Raw genomic sequence first — 22,492 nt, 5'->3', positions numbered from 1 at the left:
TCTAAAACTAGGCCCTTAACATATATAATGTTTGAATATAAATTGAATGCATATAAATACAAAGTGGGAGTGGCTGGCTGGCTGGCTGGCTGGCTGGCTGGCTGGCTGGCTGGCTGCCTGCCTGCCTGCCTGCCTGCCTGCCTGCCTGCCTGCCTGCCTGCCTGGCTGGCTGCTGGCTGGCTGGCTGGCTGGCTGGCTGGCTGGCTGGCTGGCTGGCTGGGCTGGCTGGCTGGCTGCCTGCCTGCCTGCCTGCCCGCCCGCCCGCCCGCCCGCCCGCCCGCCTGCTTGCCTTGCCTTGCCTTGCCTTGCCTTGCCTGTCCTGTCCTGTTATTGCCTTGCCTTGCCTTGCCTTGCCTTGCCTTGCCTTGCCTTGCCCTGCCCTGCCCTGCCTTGGCTGCAGCTGGCTGGCTGGCCGTAAATCAACTCTTAACAACACCATACCACACCACACCATCACTCATCACCCATCACCCACCACCGGCCCCAGTCTCCCAGCCTCTCTTATATACCCGAGCAGGCCCTTTAAATTATTTGAATTGTTGCACTTCGGCCAATGGCAGGCACGATCGCTGCTGCTCAAACATATTCTGGTTCACAAGTATTATAATATATTATATATATATTATATATATATATATATATATATATATATATATATATATATATATATATATATATATATATATATATATATATATATATATATATATATATTCATGAAACACATTAAAACCTTGATCATTTATTCATTCATTACGTCTAGTGAAGAATTGCTTTTGTTCATTTGTATGATTAAAAATTAATATAATATGAATTCCTCGCTTAAAGTAAAATATAAAATATATATTGGATTTATATGATTGGTTAATATTCCAAGTGATGCTGAATATCCCCTATAATTTTGTTTTGTTTGTTTGTTATGTACACATTCCAAATGAAATCAATATAAATGTTATTATTAATGTTTGAAAGTTGATTGTCTACTTGAATCTCTCTATTAAAGTGTGTGTGGCTCCGGATGGAGCCTGGTTATGGTATTTGTCGTGGTGGGTGGCAGAAGTGCTTACTTCTTCTCTGTCTTCTTTGGCAAAAGAACTGCCTGAATGTTTGGAAGAACACCTCCCTGTGCAATGGTTACGCCAGACAGAAGTTTGTTGAGTTCTTCGTCGTTGCGGATGGCCAACTGCAAGTGACGTGGGATGATACGGGTCTTCTTGTTGTCACGTGCGGCATTACCGGCGAGCTCCAGAACTTCGGCAGCGAGGTATTCCATGACGGCTGCCAGGTAGACAGGAGCGCCAGCACCGACGCGTTCGGCGTAGTTGCCCTTACGCAGCAGACGGTGAATTCTGCCCACGGGGAACTGAAGTCCGGCCCTGCTGGAGCGAGACTTTGACTTGCCCTTCACTTTGCCTCCCTTGCCGCGTCCTGACATTGCTGCTGCTGTTGTGGGTTTGTGGTGTTTTATGCCGCCCCGCAGATCGAGCTTCGTGTTATATACCCCGCTCAGGATCAAGGGAGCCCGCCACTGACCAATCAGCGCGCTCCGCCACGCGACCCGCTCTGAGCTGAGTCGCGAGCGGGATATAAAAGGAAAGCTCGCCTCGCGCAAAAGTTCATTATTGTATCGCAACGCCAGCCAGCACGAGCATCATCATGCCACCCAAGGCATCTGGAAAGGCTGCCAAGAAGGCCGGAAAGGCCCAGAAGGCCATTGCCAAGGGCGATAAGAAAAAGAAGCGCAGGAGGAAGGAGAGCTACAGCATCTACATCTACAAAGTGCTGAAGCAGGTCCACCCCGACACTGGTATCTCTTCCAAAGCCATGTCGATCATGAACTCGTTCGTGAACGACATCTTCGAGCGCATCGCCGCCGAGGCTTCTCGCCTGGCCCACTACAACAAGCGTTCCACCATTACCAGTCGGGAGATCCAGACGGCTGTAAGGCTCCTGTTGCCCGGAGAACTGGCCAAGCACGCCGTCTCTGAGGGCACTAAGGCCGTCACCAAGTACACCTCCTCCAAGTAAACGGCTTACTTACTGCCCTGTGGTGGTGGCTTGGCCTCAAACCAACAAACTCGGCTCCATTGGAGCCACACTTTAATTTCTAAAGAGATTGTGAGTGTTAGACACCAATACTATTATAACAAAAACCTCTGTCACTGAAAGCAAATAGCTATAAAATGAGAATATTTATGAAACTGTCTGTGTGTGTTTCTCTCTCTCAGTCTCTGTCTGTCTGTCTGTCTGTCTGTCTCTGTCTTGTCTGTCTCTGTCTTGTCTGTCTGTCTGTCTGTCTGTGTCTCTCTCTCTCTCTCTCTCTCTCTCTCTCTCTCTCTCTCTCTCTCTCTCTCTCTCTCTCTCTCTCTCTCTCTCTCTCTCTCTCTCTCTCTCTCTCTCAACACATATAAGCACTCGGTATCTTTTTTTTTTTCTAGAGATTAGAGATTCATTGTTATGTTCCACATTAGGATTACTATGCAGGCCACCCTCTTAGGTTTGAAAATGTCAAGAAAACGGTTAATTTAAAATGTCATCTCCTAACTTAACAGATTAAGCCAGAGGACCGAAAACAGAATAAAACAGGACTGGACAGTATGTCACTTATACAAGCTGCTTTTATTTCTAGTACAGTATGACAATTTTTATTTTGGGGGGGGGGGGGGGGGTGGGTGATCCTTGACAGTGCATAAGAGCGAAAAGCGACGGCGTTTTGTTTGTAAGAGAACAGGTTGTACTACAAATGACTTGATTTATTGATATCACGTGTATGTATGACACCTAAATTAGTGTATTTGTTTATTTATTTATTTATTTATTATATGTGTAGATGAAGGTTAATTCATATGACTGATGCTAGGAATGTCTGAAATCTCCTTAGAAGGATATTTTGGCCCTGAGAAGGGCCGAGTTTGGTGTATACTAGGGTGGTCGATTTAGCTTATGCACGCTCTCCACGGATACGGCGAGCAAGCTGAATGTCCTTTGGCATGATGGTGACACGCTTGGCGTGGATGGCACAGAGGTTAGTGTCCTCGAAGAGACCGACCAGGTAAGCCTCGGATGCCTCCTGTAAAGCCATGACGGCAGACGACTGGAAGCGAAGATCGGTCTTGAAGTCCTGGGCAATCTCGCGCACCAGACGCTGGAAGGGAAGTTTCCTGATGAGCAACTCGGTGCTCTTCTGGTAACGACGGATCTCACGCAGGGCGACCGTTCCGGGCCTGTAACGGTGAGGCTTCTTCACACCCCCTGTGGCAGGAGCAGACTTGCGTGCTGCCTTGGTGGCCAGCTGCTTACGAGGAGCCTTGCCTCCCGTGGACTTGCGAGCAGTCTGCTTGGTGCGAGCCATGGTGAACAACTGTGGTTTGTGATGGCCGGCGCCGAAAAATTTTTGCTTATATACGCCGTCTCGAGGCGCTTGCTCGAGCGCCATTGGCTGCTCGACTCGCCTACGTCACCCCGTTGCCCCTCCCCTCCTTCCTCTGGCTGCAGCCAACAGGCGGCTCACCTCAATCACTATTATCGCTGATTTTGCTCTATTTTTTGGATTTGTGCAAAAGTCATTTCACAGGGACGTGAAACAGACGAGTAGGCAACTGCAGTTTTGAAAGCGTTGTGAGAAAGCCGTGTCTACTCGACCACAAGCGTAAAGTAAGGGCAGGCAGGAGTTGCAATGCTACTAGTACGTCCGCTTGATGGGATATAGTCGGGAAATCGTGCGGGCATTCGTCAATTCGATTCACACAACTTCAACACCATGACTGGACGCGGCAAGGGAGGCAAGGGACTCGGAAAGGGTGGCGCCAAGCGTCATCGTAAGGTGCTACGTGACAACATCCAGGGCATCACCAAGCCCGCTATTCGTCGCTTAGCTCGTCGTGGCGGCGTGAAGCGTATTTCGGGTCTCATCTACGAAGAGACCCGTGGCGTCCTGAAGGTGTTCCTCGAGAACGTCATCCGTGATGCTGTAACCTACACGGAACACGCCAAGAGGAAGACCGTCACTGCTATGGACGTGGTGTACGCTCTGAAGCGCCAGGGTCGTACCCTCTACGGATTCGGCGGATAAGAGCTTGGCTAATCCATCGATTCCACCCACCACCACCTCAAAACGGGACCTAATTAGGTCCCTATACTTTTTTTACTGAAGGGCTTAATAGACGATAACATAAATTGTTTTGATATCAGCTAGCACATTGGGTCTTATGAAATCTATTTTTTATCCTCGCATGCTTAAAGGGACTCTGATTGGGGAGGGAGGGGGGGGGGGGGGAAGGTTTGTTACGTTATATACTAGCAGAGCAGGATCATTGGTGGGGGGGGGGGGGGTGAGGGGGAGAGAGAGAGAGAGAGAGAGAGAGAGAGAGAGAGAGATCTTTCCCAACTCTTCCTTTTTACATGAGTGAGCTACCCGTTTTATTCATTTTATCCTTCTCAGAGCTGTTTTGATAGTATCCAAATGATGGTAAATGAAAAGGGAGGACACGAATATCTACCCAGAATTCAGGACTGGCAATCGATATGCATGTTTGAGTGCGAATCTTTTTCTCTCTCAACTTAGGTATACGTTTATGTCGTACCTAAAAGCGAGAACCACACTATTGGGACAAGTATGCAAGGCCCAATTTTCCTAACAAGCACAGTTAATTTTGTTATTTTCGAACATTTCTTTCCAAATTGGTTTATCCAATTAACAGTATTATATTAAGATCATGAATTGCTGGGTTAGGTTAGGTTAGGTTAGCTTAGCTTAGGTTAGGTTAGGTTAGGTTAGGTTAGGTTAGGTTAGCTTAGCTTGGGTTAGCTTAGGTTAGGTTAGGTTAGCTTAGCTTGGGTTAGCATAGGTTAGGTTAGGTTTGATTACATTTCTATGTTAGATTTAACTCAAATTCAAAACAATTGCAGTCATTCGGCTTGTTAGTCAACTTGCCTCTAATAGGGGCAATTTGTCTAACAAGACTATTTAGTTTTGTGTGCATATATATATATATATATATATATATATATATATATATATATATATATATATATATATATATATATATATATATATATATATATATTATAGCTTCAAGACTCCGAACCAATATAGAAGCATCAAGAGGAAGTGCTTGTGTTATGGGCCAATAGGCCTTCTGCAGTTACTTCCATTCTTATGTTTTTATTCCCATTGGTTCGTGTTTTATCTTGTGTAAATGTCAATCACCTTACCCAAAACTTTGGTACCATATCACCTCACCCATGTGTATATATATATATATATATATATATATATATATATATATATATATATATATATATATATATATATATATATAATATACAGAGTAAATCTACCCCAAAAGTAATGATTTATTTGTCTACAAAACTAAACTCTTTTTGGAATCATATGAGGCCCCTCCACTGAGGGGGGAGGCCTGGATGTTTATTGTCATGTGTATTCATGCTGCTTGCATGTCGTCGTTTATTTTGCCTTTGTTGTTTTCTTGACAGCTTTCTTTGCCTTGGGTGGTTTGGGAGATTTTGAAGCTCTCTTTATTTTGGGCTTTTTGTTCCCAACAACAAGCTGCTGCTGCTGCTGCTTCTTTTTCAAGGCTGTAGGTGGTTTGTTGCTTGTGGCGGCTTTCTTGGGAGTTACCACGGCCTTCTTTGCTGCTGTAGATGGTTTCTTGGTTGTGGTGGCTTTCTTGGGAGTTAGAACGGCCCTCTTCTCTGCTACGGCCAGCTTGAATGATCCACTAGCTCCACTTCCCTTGGTCTGAACAAGAATGCCGTCAGCCACTGCTTTCTTGAGAAATCTTCGGATGTAAATGGCGATCTTGGCAGCCTCGACTTTGTTGTTGGCAACAACGTACTTCTTGATTGCTTGTAGAGACGAGCCCTTACGGTCTTTGAGTGCTGCGACCGCGGCTAGAACCATTTGACTAGTTTTCGGGTGAGCAACCTGGACGCGAGGTTTCCTGGTGGTGGCCACCACAGCAGCAGCAGCCGCAGCCTTCTTGGTAGGCTTTGCTTCTACCATGATGATGATGAGATAACCAAGGTGATGAGAGACGCTCAGACAGTCACGGGGGAATGATGCTGCCGCCGCTTGAGCCGAACCTATTTATGTGCCGGCACGGTACAGAAGCTGCAACCTGGCAACTCGTCCACCAATCACGACGGTTGGTTTTACGGCTCCGAAACCTGGATCCCATATCTTCTCTAAAATAGAAGCATTTGTTCATGTTCTTTGTAAAAGTATCATAAAGCAGGACAGATGAGACAAATATCATAAAAACTGAAGAGCAGATGAGCACACACATGTTTGTATTACAAAAGAAAATCCACAAATTCATTAGAAATTGGCAGGGCAGGCTGAGGAAGTAGGTAGATGTAAAATGTCTGTAAATGGCGAAAGAACATAAACCCAAGACTGAATAAACGATGTTAAATATCCATGCCAAGGAGACAAAAATATGTTAGGATACAATTACCATTAAGACACCACAAGCAGGTCCGTATCCTGCCGCGATGACTTAAAAGAGTTGGTTATTAGCCACAATGTGTAGGCAGTCTCATGCCAACGGCCATACCACGTTGAGAACACCGCTTCTCGTCCGATCAGCGAAGTTAAGCAACGTTGGGTTTGGTTAGTACTTGGATGGGTGACCGCCTGGGAACACCAAATGCTGTTGGCAATAATGTTTTTTGTTTTGTTTTGTTTTGTTTCGTTTGTTTTTGTTTGAATGGCTGGCTCCACGGGAAATTCACGGAGTTGTGTGGAATAAGGCCTGGTAAAATGAATTAATATGTATGTCATGTTTAAAACAAACTCGCTTAATATAGATATTGTGTGAGGCTTTATACAAAAACAAACAACCAAAACAAAACATGTTGTATATATATATAGCTTAATCCGGGTTTGAACTCGCAACTCCAAGAATACGCATCACTTATATACACTTTACCACTGGACCACTGCTGCAGGACACAAGCTTGATGCTGAGGTATCAATTTAATGACGTAAATGCCATTTCCACAAATAAATGATAATTAAAAAGTATTTGTATGTACAAATCTTTTCTGTTTAAAAGGCTACAATATCAGTTACTGATATAATTTGTGTTAATGTTTCTATACCCACAAGAAGGCATATTTTTGCTTATATGTAAAGGGTACGGAGAACGAATCCACAGACCATCATTCCCCTCCCCTTCCCCCCCCCCCCCCCCCCCCAACTCCCACCTACTACCACCACCACCACCACCACCAATCACCACCAATCACCACCAATCACCACCAATCACCACCAATCACCACCACCACATCTAACCGAAAACCCCCTAACACATCAACCCTCCCCCCAATCAACAGGCGAAATAATAACCCTCAAATGCCTGCCTGCCTGCCTGCCTGCAAGCCAATACTAACGGTCTTCTCAGAAAGAAAATCTCTTTGTATCTGTATTACTTGATGAAATGTATGATTCTAATAATGAAAATAAATTTTGATGTCGGTTGTATGAGCATAATGACCAATATGCACATGATATGAATGAATTAAATAGTGTAGTTTTAAGTAATTAGGTTGTAGACACATTAAGCGGATATGATATTTGACGCGTCCAGAACTGGTGATTTTTGGTTTAGTTTTAAATGCACCACCACCACCACCACCACCATTGCTTCCCCAGAGCCTAATTAAGGACCGGTAAAAGGAGTCAATATGTATGTCATCTATAAAACCAAAGAATGAATAAAAAAACACACACACAAACCTACATAATAGTATTAGGAAGATTGTATGGCAAAAAAAAAAAAGTATTATTCCCATTGGGTCGTTTGAACTCGCGACTTCCAAAATACCAGCCACACACCTTACCACCCAGCCACCATAGAGTTGGTATAATTGTGCAACTTTAGTTATAAAAGTAAAGTTCTTATTGTCTCAAATCTTATTGTCTGTTCTATGAAAAGGCATGATGTAAATTATGTATTTTTTGAATGATTGAATTGTAGGCACATTAAGCGGATTCGATATTTGATATATCCAGAAAAGGTGATTTCTGTTCAGTTTTAAAATGCATCACCGTTAACGCTAAAGGACTGGTAAAACGACTCGATGTTTGTCATTTTTAAAATAAACACTAAAACTAGGCCCTTAACATATATAATGTTTGAATATAAATTGAATGCATATAAATACAAAGTGGGAGTGGCTGGCTGGCTGGCTGGCTGGCTGGCTGGCTGGCTGGCTGGCTGGCTGCCTGCCTGCCTGCCTGCCTGCCTGCCTGCCTGCCTGCCTGGCTGGCTGGCTGGCTGGCTGGCTGGCTGGCTGGCTGGCTGGCTGGCTGGCTGGCTGGCTGGCTGGCTGGCTGGCTGGCTGGCTGCCTGCCTGCCTGCCTGCCCGCCCGCCCGCCCGCCCGCCCGCCCGCCTGCTTGCCTTGCCTTGCCTTGCCTTGCCTTGCCTGTCCTGTCCTGTTATTGCCTTGCCTTGCCTTGCCTTGCCTTGCCTTGCCTTGCCTTGCCCTGCCCTGCCCTGCCTTGGCTGCAGCTGGCTGGCTGGCCGTAAATCAACTCTTAACAACACCATACCACACCACACCATCACTCATCACCCATCACCCACCACCGGCCCCAGTCTCCCAGCCTCTCTTATATACCCGAGCAGGCCCTTTAAATTATTTGAATTGTTGCACTTCGGCCAATGGCAGGCACGATCGCTGCTGCTCAAACATATTCTGGTTCACAAGTATTATAATATATTATATTATATTATATTATATATATATATATATATATATATATATATATATATATATATATATATATATATATATATATATATATATATATATATATTCATGAAACACATTAAAACCTTGATCATTTATTCATTCATTACGTCTAGTGAAGAATTGCTTTTGTTCATTTGTATGATTAAAAATTAATATAATATGAATTCCTCGCTTAAAGTAAAATATAAAATATATATTGGATTTATATGATTGGTTAATATTCCAAGTGATGCTGAATATCCCCTATAATTTTGTTTTGTTTGTTTGTTATGTACACATTCCAAATGAAATCAATATAAATGTTATTATTAATGTTTGAAAGTTGATTGTCTACTTGAATCTCTCTATTAAAGTGTGTGTGGCTCCGGATGGAGCCTGGTTATGGTATTTGTCGTGGTGGGTGGCAGAAGTGCTTACTTCTTCTCTGTCTTCTTTGGCAAAAGAACTGCCTGAATGTTTGGAAGAACACCTCCCTGTGCAATGGTTACGCCAGACAGAAGTTTGTTGAGTTCTTCGTCGTTGCGGATGGCCAACTGCAAGTGACGTGGGATGATACGGGTCTTCTTGTTGTCACGTGCGGCATTACCGGCGAGCTCCAGAACTTCGGCAGCGAGGTATTCCATGACGGCTGCCAGGTAGACAGGAGCGCCAGCACCGACGCGTTCGGCGTAGTTGCCCTTACGCAGCAGACGGTGAATTCTGCCCACGGGGAACTGAAGTCCGGCCCTGCTGGAGCGAGACTTTGACTTGCCCTTCACTTTGCCTCCCTTGCCGCGTCCTGACATTGCTGCTGCTGTTGTGGGTTTGTGGTGTTTTATGCCGCCCCGCAGATCGAGCTTCGTGTTATATACCCCGCTCAGGATCAAGGGAGCCCGCCACTGACCAATCAGCGCGCTCCGCCACGCGACCCGCTCTGAGCTGAGTCGCGAGCGGGATATAAAAGGAAAGCTCGCCTCGCGCAAAAGTTCATTATTGTATCGCAACGCCAGCCAGCACGAGCATCATCATGCCACCCAAGGCATCTGGAAAGGCTGCCAAGAAGGCCGGAAAGGCCCAGAAGGCCATTGCCAAGGGCGATAAGAAAAAGAAGCGCAGGAGGAAGGAGAGCTACAGCATCTACATCTACAAAGTGCTGAAGCAGGTCCACCCCGACACTGGTATCTCTTCCAAAGCCATGTCGATCATGAACTCGTTCGTGAACGACATCTTCGAGCGCATCGCCGCCGAGGCTTCTCGCCTGGCCCACTACAACAAGCGTTCCACCATTACCAGTCGGGAGATCCAGACGGCTGTAAGGCTCCTGTTGCCCGGAGAACTGGCCAAGCACGCCGTCTCTGAGGGCACTAAGGCCGTCACCAAGTACACCTCCTCCAAGTAAACGGCTTACTTACTGCCCTGTGGTGGTGGCTTGGCCTCAAACCAACAAACTCGGCTCCATTGGAGCCACACTTTAATTTCTAAAGAGATTGTGAGTGTTAGACACCAATACTATTATAACAAAAACCTCTGTCACTGAAAGCAAATAGCTATAAAATGAGAATATTTATGAAACTGTCTGTGTGTGTTTCTCTCTCTCAGTCTCTGTCTGTCTGTCTGTCTGTCTGTCTCTGTCTTGTCTGTCTCTGTCTTGTCTGTCTGTCTGTCTGTCTGTGTCTCTCTCTCTCTCTCTCTCTCTCTCTCTCTCTCTCTCTCTCTCTCTCTCTCTCTCTCTCTCTCTCTTCTCTCTCTCTCTCTCTCTCTCTCTCTCAACACATATAAGCACTCGGTATCTTTTTTTTTTTCTAGAGATTAGAGATTCATTGTTATGTTCCACATTAGGATTACTATGCAGGCCACCCTCTTAGGTTTGAAAATGTCAAGAAAACGGTTAATTTAAAATGTCATCTCCTAACTTAACAGATTAAGCCAGAGGACCGAAAACAGAATAAAACAGGACTGGACAGTATGTCACTTATACAAGCTGCTTTTATTTCTAGTACAGTATGACAATTTTTATTTTGGGGGGGGGGGGGGGGGGGTGGGTGATCCTTGACAGTGCATAAGAGCGAAAAGCGACGGCGTTTTGTTTGTAAGAGAACAGGTTGTACTACAAATGACTTGATTTATTGATATCACGTGTATGTATGACACCTAAATTAGTGTATTTGTTTATTTATTTATTTATTTATTATATGTGTAGATGAAGGTTAATTCATATGACTGATGCTAGGAATGTCTGAAATCTCCTTAGAAGGATATTTTGGCCCTGAGAAGGGCCGAGTTTGGTGTATACTAGGGTGGTCGATTTAGCTTATGCACGCTCTCCACGGATTACGGCGAGCAAGCTGAATGTCCTTTGGCATGATGGTGACACGCTTGGCGTGGATGGCACAGAGGTTAGTGTCCTCGAAGAGACCGACCAGGTAAGCCTCGGATGCCTCCTGTAAAGCCATGACGGCAGACGACTGGAAGCGAAGATCGGTCTTGAAGTCCTGGGCAATCTCGCGCACCAGACGCTGGAAGGGAAGTTTCCTGATGAGCAACTCGGTGCTCTTCTGGTAACGACGGATCTCACGCAGGGCGACCGTTCCGGGCCTGTAACGGTGAGGCTTCTTCACACCCCCTGTGGCAGGAGCAGACTTGCGTGCTGCCTTGGTGGCCAGCTGCTTACGAGGAGCCTTGCCTCCCGTGGACTTGCGAGCAGTCTGCTTGGTGCGAGCCATGGTGAACAACTGTGGTTTGTGATGGCCGGCGCCGAAAAATTTTTGCTTATATACGCCGTCTCGAGGCGCTTGCTCGAGCGCCATTGGCTGCTCGACTCGCCTACGTCACCCCGTTGCCCCTCCCCTCCTTCCTCTGGCTGCAGCCAACAGGCGGCTCACCTCAATCACTATTATCGCTGATTTTGCTCTATTTTTTGGATTTGTGCAAAAGTCATTTCACAGGGACGTGAAACAGACGAGTAGGCAACTGCAGTTTTGAAAGCGTTGTGAGAAAGCCGTGTCTACTCGACCACAAGCGTAAAGTAAGGGCAGGCAGGAGTTGCAATGCTACTAGTACGTCCGCTTGATGGGATATAGTCGGGAAATCGTGCGGGCATTCGTCAATTCGATTCACACAACTTCAACACCATGACTGGACGCGGCAAGGGAGGCAAGGGACTCGGAAAGGGTGGCGCCAAGCGTCATCGTAAGGTGCTACGTGACAACATCCAGGGCATCACCAAGCCCGCTATTCGTCGCTTAGCTCGTCGTGGCGGCGTGAAGCGTATTTCGGGTCTCATCTACGAAGAGACCCGTGGCGTCCTGAAGGTGTTCCTCGAGAACGTCATCCGTGATGCTGTAACCTACACGGAACACGCCAAGAGGAAGACCGTCACTGCTATGGACGTGGTGTACGCTCTGAAGCGCCAGGGTCGTACCCTCTACGGATTCGGCGGATAAGAGCTTGGCTAATCCATCGATTCCACCCACCACCACCTCAAAACGGGACCTAATTAGGTCCCTATACTTTTTTTACTGAAGGGCTTAATAGACGATAACATAAATTGTTTTGATATCAGCTAGCACATTGGGTCTTATGAAATCTATTTTTTATCCTCGCATGCTTAAAGGGACTCTGATTGGGGAGGGAGGGGGGGGGGGGGGGGGAAGGTTTGTTACGTTATATACTAGCAGAGCAGGATCATTGGTGGGGGGGGGGGGGGTGAGGGGGAGAGAGAGAGAGAGAGAGAGAGAGAGAGAGAGAGAGAGATCTTTCCCAACTCTTCCTTTTTACATGAGTGAGCTACCCGTTTTATTCATTTTATCCTTCTCAGAGCTGTTTTGATAGTATCCAAATGATGGTAAATGAAAAGGGAGGACACGAATATCTACCCAGAATTCAGGACTGGCAATCGATATGCATGTTTGAGTGCGAATCTTTTTCTCTCTCAACTTAGGTATACGTTTATGTCGTACCTAAAAGCGAGAACCACACTATTGGGACAAGTATGCAAGGCCCAATTTTCCTAACAAGCACAGTTAATTTTGTTATTTTCGAACATTTCTTTCCAAATTGGTTTATCCAATTAACAGTATTATATTAAGATCATGAATTGCTGGGTTAGGTTAGGTTAGGTTAGCTTAGCTTAGGTTAGGTTAGGTTAGGTTAGGTTAGGTTAGGTTAGGTTAGCTTAGCTTGGGTTAGCTTAGGTTAGGTTAGGTTAGCTTAGCTTGGGTTAGCATAGGTTAGGTTAGGTTTGATTACATTTCTATGTTAGATTTAACTCAAATTCAAAACAATTGCAGTCATTCGGCTTGTTAGTCAACTTGCCTCTAATAGGGGCAATTTGTCTAACAAGACTATTTAGTTTTGTGTGCATATATATATATATATATATATATATATATATATATATATATATATATATATATATATATATATATATATATATATATATATATATATTATAGCTTCAAGACTCCGAACCAATATAGAAGCATCAAGAGGAAGTGCTTGTGTTATGGGCCAATAGGCCTTCTGCAGTTACTTCCATTCTTATGTTTTTATTCCCATTGGTTCGTGTTTTATCTTGTGTAAATGTCAATCACCTTACCCAAAACTTTGGTACCATATCACCTCACCCATGTGTATATATAAATATATATATATATATAATATATATATATATATATATATATATATATATATATATATATATATATATATATAATATACAGAGTAAATCTACCCCAAAAGTAATGATTTATTTGTCTACAAAACTAAACTCTTTTTGGAATCATATGAGGCCCCTCCACTGAGGGGGGAGGCCTGGATGTTTATTGTCATGTGTATTCATGCTGCTTGCATGTCGTCGTTTATTTTGCCTTTGTTGTTTTCTTGACAGCTTTCTTTGCCTTGGGTGGTTTGGGAGATTTTGAAGCTCTCTTTATTTTGGGCTTTTTGTTCCCAACAACAAGCTGCTGCTGCTGCTGCTTCTTTTTCAAGGCTGTAGGTGGTTTGTTGCTTGTGGCGGCTTTCTTGGGAGTTACCACGGCCTTCTTTGCTGCTGTAGATGGTTTCTTGGTTGTGGTGGCTTTCTTGGGAGTTAGAACGGCCCTCTTCTCTGCTACGGCCAGCTTGAATGATCCACTAGCTCCACTTCCCTTGGTCTGAACAAGAATGCCGTCAGCCACTGCTTTCTTGAGAAATCTTCGGATGTAAATGGCGATCTTGGCAGCCTCGACTTTGTTGTTGGCAACAACGTACTTCTTGATTGCTTGTAGAGACGAGCCCTTACGGTCTTTGAGTGCTGCGACCGCGGCTAGAACCATTTGACTAGTTTTCGGGTGAGCAACCTGGACGCGAGGTTTCCTGGTGGTGGCCACCACAGCAGCAGCAGCCGCAGCCTTCTTGGTAGGCTTTGCTTCTACCATGATGATGATGAGATAACCAAGGTGATGAGAGACGCTCAGACAGTCACGGGGGAATGATGCTGCCGCCGCTTGAGCCGAACCTATTTATGTGCCGGCACGGTACAGAAGCTGCAACCTGGCAACTCGTCCACCAATCACGACGGTTGGTTTTACGGCTCCGAAACCTGGATCCCATATCTTCTCTAAAATAGAAGCATTTGTTCATGTTCTTTGTAAAAGTATCATAAAGCAGGACAGATGAGACAAATATCATAAAAACTGAAGAGCAGATGAGCACACACATGTTTGTATTACAAAAGAAAATCCACAAATTCATTAGAAATTGGCAGGGCAGGCTGAGGAAGTAGGTAGATGTAAAATGTCTGTAAATGGCGAAAGAACATAAACCCAAGACTGAATAAACGATGTTAAATATCCATGCCAAGGAGACAAAAATATGTTAGGATACAATTACCATTAAGACACCACAAGCAGGTCCGTATCCTGCCGCGATGACTTAAAAGAGTTGGTTATTAGCCACAATGTGTAGGCAGTCTCATGCCAACGGCCATACCACGTTGAGAACACCGCTTCTCGTCCGATCAGCGAAGTTAAGCAACGTTGGGTTTGGTTAGTACTTGGATGGGTGACCGCCTGGGAACACCAAATGCTGTTGGCAATAATGTTTTTTGTTTTGTTTTGTTTTGTTTCGTTTGTTTTTGTTTGAATGGCTGGCTCCACGGGAAATTCACGGAGTTGTGTGGAATAAGGCCTGGTAAAATGAATTAATATGTATGTCATGTTTAAAACAAACTCGCTTAATATAGATATTGTGTGAGGCTTTATACAAAAACAAACAACCAAAACAAAACATGTTGTATATATATATAGCTTAATCCGGGTTTGAACTCGCAACTCCAAGAATACGCATCACTTATATACACTTTACCACTGGACCACTGCTGCAGGACACAAGCTTGATGCTGAGGTATCAATTTAATGACGTAAATGCCATTTCCACAAATAAATGATAATTAAAAAGTATTTGTATGTACAAATCTTTTCTGTTTAAAAGGCTACAATATCAGTTACTGATATAATTTGTGTTAATGTTTCTATACCCACAAGAAGGCATATTTTTGCTTATATGTAAAGGGTACGGAGAACGAATCCACAGACCATCATTCCCCTCCCCTTCCCTCCCCCCCCCCCCCCCCCCCAACTCCCACCTACTACCACCACCACCACCACCACCAATCACCACCAATCACCACCAATCACCACCAATCACCACCAATCACCACCACCACATCTAACCGAAAACCCCCTAACACATCAACCCTCCCCCCAATCAACAGGCGAAATAATAACCCTCAAATGCCTGCCTGCCTGCCTGCCTGCAAGCCAATACTAACGGTCTTCTCAGAAAGAAAATCTCTTTGTATCTGTATTACTTGATGAAATGTATGATTCTAATAATGAAAATAAATTTTGATGTCGGTTGTATGAGCATAATGACCAATATGCACATGATATGAATGAATTAAATAGTGTAGTTTTAAGTAATTAGGTTGTAGACACATTAAGCGGATATGATATTTGACGCGTCCAGAACTGGTGATTTTTGGTTTAGTTTTAAATGCACCACCACCACCACCACCACCATTGCTTCCCCAGAGCCTAATTAAGGACCGGTAAAAGGAGTCAATATGTATGTCATCTATAAAACCAAAGAATGAATAAAAAAACACACACACAAACCTACATAATAGTATTAGGAAGATTGTATGGCAAAAAAAAAAAAGTATTATTCCCATTGGGTCGTTTGAACTCGCGACTTCCAAAATACCAGCCACACACCTTACCACCCAGCCACCATAGAGTTGGTATAATTGTGCAACTTTAGTTATAAAAGTAAAGTTCTTATTGTCTCAAATCTTATTGTCTGTTCTATGAAAAGGCATGATGTAAATTATGTATTTTTTGAATGATTGAATTGTAGGCACATTAAGCGGATTCGATATTTGATATATCCAGAAAAGGTGATTTCTGTTCAGTTTTAAAATGCATCACCGTTAACGCTAAAGGACTGGTAAAACGACTCGATGTTTGTCATTTTTAAAATAAACACTAAAACTAGGCCCTTAACATATATAATGTTTGAATATAAATTGAATGCATATAAATACAAAGTGGGAGTGGCTGGCTGGCTGGCTGGCTGGCTGGCTGGCTGGCTGGCTGGCTGCCTGCCTGCCTGCCTGCCTGCCTGCCTGCCTGCCTGCTGGCTGGCTGGCTGGCTGGCTGGCTGGCTGGCTGGCTGGCTGGCTGGCTGGCTGGCTGGCTGGCTGGCTGGCTGGCTGCCTGCCTGCCTGCCTGCCCGCCCGCCCGCCCGCCCGCCCGCCCGCCCGCCTGCTTGCCTTGCCTTGCCTTGCCTTGCCTTGCCTGTCCTGTCCTGTTATTGCCTTGCTTGCCTTGCCTTGCCTTGCCTTGCCTTGCCTTGCCTTGCCCTGCCCTGCCCTGCCTTGGCTGCAGCTGGCTGGCTGGCCGTAAATCAACTCTTAACAACACCATACCACACCACACCATCACTCATCACCCATCACCCACCACCGGCCCCAGTCTCCCAGCCTCTCTTATATACCCGAGCAGGCCCTTTAAATTATTTGAATTGTTGCACTTCGGCCAATGGCAGGCACGATCGCTGCTGCTCAAACATATTCTGGTTCACAAGTATTATATATATATATATATTATTATATATATATATATATATATATATATATATATATATATATATATATATATATATATATATATATATATATATATATATATATATATATATTCATGAAACACATTAAAACCTTGATCATTTATTCATTCATTACGTCTAGTGAAGAATTGCTTTTGTTCATTTGTATGATTAAAAATTAATATAATATGAATTCCTCGCTTAAAGTAAAATATAAAATATATATTGGATTTATATGATTGGTTAATATTCCAAGTGATGCTGAATATCCCCTATAATTTTGTTTTGTTTGTTTGTTATGTACACATTCCAAATGAAATCAATATAAATGTTATTATTAATGTTTGAAAGTTGATTGTCTACTTGAATCTCTCTATTAAAGTGTGTGTGGCTCCGGATGGAGCCTGGTTATGGTATTTGTCGTGGTGGGTGGCAGAAGTGCTTACTTCTTCTCTGTCTTCTTTGGCAAAAGAACTGCCTGAATGTTTGGAAGAACACCTCCCTGTGCAATGGTTACGCCAGACAGAAGTTTGTTGAGTTCTTCGTCGTTGCGGATGGCCAACTGCAAGTGACGTGGGATGATACGGGTCTTCTTGTTGTCACGTGCGGCATTACCGGCGAGCTCCAGAACTTCGGCAGCGAGGTATTCCATGACGGCTGCCAGGTAGACAGGAGCGCCAGCACCGACGCGTTCGGCGTAGTTGCCCTTACGCAGCAGACGGTGAATTCTGCCCACGGGGAACTGAAGTCCGGCCCTGCTGGAGCGAGACTTTGACTTGCCCTTCACTTTGCCTCCCTTGCCGCGTCCTGACATTGCTGCTGCTGTTGTGGGTTTGTGGTGTTTTATGCCGCCCCGCAGATCGAGCTTCGTGTTATATACCCCGCTCAGGATCAAGGGAGCCCGCCACTGACCAATCAGCGCGCTCCGCCACGCGACCCGCTCTGAGCTGAGTCGCGAGCGGGATATAAAAGGAAAGCTCGCCTCGCGCAAAAGTTCATTATTGTATCGCAACGCCAGCCAGCACGAGCATCATCATGCCACCCAAGGCATCTGGAAAGGCTGCCAAGAAGGCCGGAAAGGCCCAGAAGGCCATTGCCAAGGGCGATAAGAAAAAGAAGCGCAGGAGGAAGGAGAGCTACAGCATCTACATCTACAAAGTGCTGAAGCAGGTCCACCCCGACACTGGTATCTCTTCCAAAGCCATGTCGATCATGAACTCGTTCGTGAACGACATCTTCGAGCGCATCGCCGCCGAGGCTTCTCGCCTGGCCCACTACAACAAGCGTTCCACCATTACCAGTCGGGAGATCCAGACGGCTGTAAGGCTCCTGTTGCCCGGAGAACTGGCCAAGCACGCCGTCTCTGAGGGCACTAAGGCCGTCACCAAGTACACCTCCTCCAAGTAAACGGCTTACTTACTGCCCTGTGGTGGTGGCTTGGCCTCAAACCAACAAACTCGGCTCCATTGGAGCCACACTTTAATTTCTAAAGAGATTGTGAGTGTTAGACACCAATACTATTATAACAAAAACCTCTGTCACTGAAAGCAAATAGCTATAAAATGAGAATATTTATGAAACTGTCTGTGTGTGTTTCTCTCTCTCAGTCTCTGTCTGTCTGTCTGTCTGTCTGTCTCTGTCTTGTCTGTCTCTGTCTTGTCTGTCTGTCTGTCTGTCTGTGTCTCTTCCTCTCCTCCTCTCTCTCTCTCTCTCTCCTCTCTCTCTCTCTCTCTCCTCTCTCTCTCTCTCTCTCTCTTCTCTCTCCTCTCTCCTCTCTCTCTCTCTCTCAACACATATAAGCACTCGGTATCTTTTTTTTTTTCTAGAGATTAGAGATTCATTGTTATGTTCCACATTAGGATTACTATGCAGGCCACCCTCTTAGGTTTGAAAATGTCAAGAAAACGGTTAATTTAAAATGTCATCTCCTAACTTAACAGATTAAGCCAGAGGACCGAAAACAGAATAAAACAGGACTGGACAGTATGTCACTTATACAAGCTGCTTTTATTTCTAGTACAGTATGACAATTTTTATTTTGGGGGGGGGGGGGGGGGGGTGGGTGATCCTTGACAGTGCATAAGAGCGAAAAGCGACGGCGTTTTGTTTGTAAGAGAACAGGTTGTACTACAAATGACTTGATTTATTGATATCACGTGTATGTATGACACCTAAATTAGTGTATTTGTTTATTTATTATTTATTTATTATATGTGTAGATGAAGGTTAATTCATATGACTGATGCTAGGAATGTCTGAAATCTCCTTAGAAGGATATTTTGGCCCTGAGAAGGGCCGAGTTTGGTGTATACTAGGGTGGTCGATTTAGCTTATGCACGCTCTCCACGGATACGGCGAGCAAGCTGAATGTCCTTTGGCATGATGGTGACACGCTTGGCGTGGATGGCACAGAGGTTAGTGTCCTCGAAGAGACCGACCAGGTAAGCCTCGGATGCCTCCTGTAAAGCCATGACGGCAGACGACTGGAAGCGAAGATCGGTTTGAAGTCCTGGGCAATCTCGCGCACCAGACGCTGGAAGGGAAGTTTCCTGATGAGCAACTCGGTGCTCTTCTGGTAACGACGGATCTCACGCAGGGCGACCGTTCCGGGCCTGTAACGGTGAGGCTTCTTCACACCCCCTGTGGCAGGAGCAGACTTGCGTGCTGCCTTGGTGGCCAGCTGCTTACGAGGAGCCTTGCCTCCCGTGGACTTGCGAGCAGTCTGCTTGGTGCGAGCCATGGTGAACAACTGTGGTTTGTGATGGCCGGCGCCGAAAAATTTTTGCTTATATACGCCGTCTCGAGGCGCTTGCTCGAGCGCCATTGGCTGCTCGACTCGCCTACGTCACCCCGTTGCCCCTCCCCTCCTTCCTCTGGCTGCAGCCAACAGGCGGCTCACCTCAATCACTATTATCGCTGATTTTGCTCTATTTTTTGGATTTGTGCAAAAGTCATTTCACAGGGACGTGAAACAGACGAGTAGGCAACTGCAGTTTTGAAAGCGTTGTGAGAAAGCCGTGTCTACTCGACCACAAGCGTAAAGTAAGGGCAGGCAGGAGTTGCAATGCTACTAGTACGTCCGCTTGATGGGATATAGTCGGGAAATCGTGCGGGCATTCGTCAATTCGATTCACACAACTTCAACACCATGACTGGACGCGGCAAGGGAGGCAAGGGACTCGGAAAGGGTGGCGCCAAGCGTCATCGTAAGGTGCTACGTGACAACATCCAGGGCATCACCAAGCCCGCTATTCGTCGCTTAGCTCGTCGTGGCGGCGTGAAGCGTATTTCGGGTCTCATCTACGAAGAGACCCGTGGCGTCCTGAAGGTGTTCCTCGAGAACGTCATCCGTGATGCTGTAACCTACACGGAACACGCCAAGAGGAAGACCGTCACTGCTATGGACGTGGTGTACGCTCTGAAGCGCCAGGGTCGTACCCTCTACGGATTCGGCGGATAAGAGCTTGGCTAATCCATCGATTCCACCCACCACCACCTCAAAACGGGACCTAATTAGGTCCCTATACTTTTTTTACTGAAGGGCTTAATAGACGATAACATAAATTGTTTTGATATCAGCTAGCACATTGGGTCTTATGAAATCTATTTTTTATCCTCGCATGCTTAAAGGGACTCTGATTGGGGAGGGAGGGGGGGGGGGGGGGGAAGGTTTGTTACGTTATATACTAGCAGAGCAGGATCATTGGGGGGGGGGGGGGTGGGGGGGGAGAGAGAGAGAGAGAGAGAGAGAGAGAGAGAGAGAGAGAGAGATCTTTCCCAACTCTTCCTTTTTACATGAGTGAGCTACCCGTTTTATTCATTTTATCCTTCTCAGAGCTGTTTTGATAGTATCCAAATGATGGTAAATGAAAAGGGAGGACACGAATATCTACCCAGAATTCAGGACTGGCAATCGATATGCATGTTTGAGTGCGAATCTTTTTCTCTCTCAACTTAGGTATACGTTTATGTCGTACCTAAAAGCGAGAACCACACTATTGGGACAAGTATGCAAGGCCCAATTTTCCTAACAAGCACAGTTAATTTTGTTATTTTCGAACATTTCTTTCCAAATTGGTTTATCCAATTAACAGTATTATATTAAGATCATGAATTGCTGGGTTAGGTTAGGTTAGGTTAGCTTAGCTTAGGTTAGGTTAGGTTAGGTTAGGTTAGGTTAGGTTAGCTTAGCTTGGGTTAGCTTAGGTTAGGTTAGGTTAGCTTAGCTTGGGTTAGCATAGGTTAGGTTAGGTTTGATTACATTTCTATGTTAGATTTAACTCAAATTCAAAACAATTGCAGTCATTCGGCTTGTTAGTCAACTTGCCTCTAATAGGGGCAATTTGTCTAACAAGACTATTTAGTTTTGTGTGCATATATATATATATATATATATATATATATATATATATATATATATATATATATATATATATATATATATATATATATATATATATATATATATATATATTATAGCTTCAAGACTCCGAACCAATATAGAAGCATCAAGAGGAAGTGCTTGTGTTATGGGCCAATAGGCCTTCTGCAGTTACTTCCATTCTTATGTTTTTATTCCCATTGGTTCGTGTTTTATCTTGTGTAAATGTCAATCACCTTACCCAAAACTTTGGTACCATATCACCTCACCCATGTGTATATATAAATATATATATATATATATATATATATATATATATATATATATATATATATATATATATATATATATATATATATAATATACAGAGTAAATCTACCCCAAAAGTAATGATTTATTTGTCTACAAAACTAAACTCTTTTTGGAATCATATGAGGCCCCTCCACTGAGGGGGGAGGCCTGGATGTTTATTGTCATGTGTATTCATGCTGCTTGCATGTCGTCGTTTATTTTGCCTTTGTTGTTTTCTTGACAGCTTTCTTTGCCTTGGGTGGTTTGGGAGATTTTGAAGCTCTCTTTATTTTGGGCTTTTTGTTCCCAACAACAAGCTGCTGCTGCTGCTGCTTCTTTTTCAAGGCTGTAGGTGGTTTGTTGCTTGTGGCGGCTTTCTTGGGAGTTACCACGGCCTTCTTTGCTGCTGTAGATGGTTTCTTGGTTGTGGTGGCTTTCTTGGGAGTTAGAACGGCCCTCTTCTCTGCTACGGCCAGCTTGAATGATCCACTAGCTCCACTTCCCTTGGTCTGAACAAGAATGCCGTCAGCCACTGCTTTCTTGAGAAATCTTCGGATGTAAATGGCGATCTTGGCAGCCTCGACTTTGTTGTTGGCAACAACGTACTTCTTGATTGCTTGTAGAGACGAGCCCTTACGGTCTTTGAGTGCTGCGACCGCGGCTAGAACCATTTGACTAGTTTTCGGGTGAGCAACCTGGACGCGAGGTTTCCTGGTGGTGGCCACCACAGCAGCAGCAGCCGCAGCCTTCTTGGTAGGCTTTGCTTCTACCATGATGATGATGAGATAACCAAGGTGATGAGAGACGCTCAGACAGTCACGGGGGAATGATGCTGCCGCCGCTTGAGCCGAACCTATTTATGTGCCGGCACGGTACAGAAGCTGCAACCTGGCAACTCGTCCACCAATCAC

General features: G+C 44.9%; 3 protein-coding genes and 2 non-coding genes across 5 annotated transcripts; 2 read left to right on the top strand and 3 right to left on the bottom strand.

Moving 5' to 3' along the window:
- Positions 1 to 1,063: 1,063 nt before the first annotated feature.
- Positions 1,064 to 1,435, bottom strand: LOC138360512 (histone H2A). Its single transcript, XM_069320283.1, has one exon. The coding sequence runs from the start codon at positions 1,433 to 1,435 to the stop codon at positions 1,064 to 1,066; it is 372 nt and encodes a 123-aa protein (XP_069176384.1).
- A 4,459-nt stretch (positions 1,436 to 5,894) lies between these two features.
- On the bottom strand, positions 5,895 to 9,577 carry LOC138360508 (histone H2A-like). Its single transcript, XM_069320278.1, has 2 exons — positions 9,200 to 9,577; positions 5,895 to 6,207 (listed from the first exon to the last, which is right to left on the bottom strand). The coding sequence occupies exons 1-2, from the start codon at positions 9,565 to 9,567 to the stop codon at positions 6,069 to 6,071; spliced, it is 507 nt and encodes a 168-aa protein (XP_069176379.1). The 5' UTR covers positions 9,568 to 9,577; the 3' UTR covers positions 5,895 to 6,068.
- Positions 6,565 to 6,683, top strand: LOC138360525 (5S ribosomal RNA). The gene has a single exon (XR_011226447.1). It is a non-coding gene; the product is annotated as a 5S ribosomal RNA (ribosomal RNA).
- A 4,470-nt stretch (positions 9,578 to 14,047) lies between the features above and the next one.
- Positions 14,048 to 17,733, bottom strand: LOC138360507 (histone H2A-like). Its single transcript, XM_069320277.1, has 2 exons — positions 17,356 to 17,733; positions 14,048 to 14,360 (listed from the first exon to the last, which is right to left on the bottom strand). The coding sequence occupies exons 1-2, from the start codon at positions 17,721 to 17,723 to the stop codon at positions 14,222 to 14,224; spliced, it is 507 nt and encodes a 168-aa protein (XP_069176378.1). The 5' UTR covers positions 17,724 to 17,733; the 3' UTR covers positions 14,048 to 14,221.
- Positions 14,718 to 14,836, top strand: LOC138360523 (5S ribosomal RNA). The gene has a single exon (XR_011226445.1). It is a non-coding gene; the product is annotated as a 5S ribosomal RNA (ribosomal RNA).
- Positions 17,734 to 22,492: the final 4,759 nt, after the last annotated feature.

This window comes from Procambarus clarkii, unplaced genomic scaffold (genome assembly GCF_040958095.1).
Source record: "Procambarus clarkii isolate CNS0578487 unplaced genomic scaffold, FALCON_Pclarkii_2.0 HiC_scaffold_113, whole genome shotgun sequence".
NCBI classification, from domain to species: domain Eukaryota; kingdom Metazoa; phylum Arthropoda; class Malacostraca; order Decapoda; family Cambaridae; genus Procambarus; species Procambarus clarkii.
This window is presented reverse-complemented; position numbering and strand designations above follow the sequence as displayed.

What these genes read in the sequence shown, in the direction of transcription:
- LOC138360512 (XM_069320283.1), bottom strand. Translation starts at nt 1,435, where the DNA reads ATGTCAGGACGCGGCAAGGGAGGCAAAGTGAAGGGCAAGTCAAAGTCT.
- LOC138360508 (XM_069320278.1), bottom strand. Translation starts at nt 9,567, where the DNA reads ATGTCAGGACGCGGCAAGGGAGGCAAAGTGAAGGGCAAGTCAAAGTCT. An exon ending in CCAAAGAAGACAGAGAAGAA is followed by an intron (nt 6,208 to 9,199) that starts GTAAGCACTTCT and finishes CTTCTATTTTAG; the next exon opens with AGAAGATATGGGATCCAGGT.
- LOC138360507 (XM_069320277.1), bottom strand. Translation starts at nt 17,723, where the DNA reads ATGTCAGGACGCGGCAAGGGAGGCAAAGTGAAGGGCAAGTCAAAGTCT. An exon ending in CCAAAGAAGACAGAGAAGAA is followed by an intron (nt 14,361 to 17,355) that starts GTAAGCACTTCT and finishes CTTCTATTTTAG; the next exon opens with AGAAGATATGGGATCCAGGT.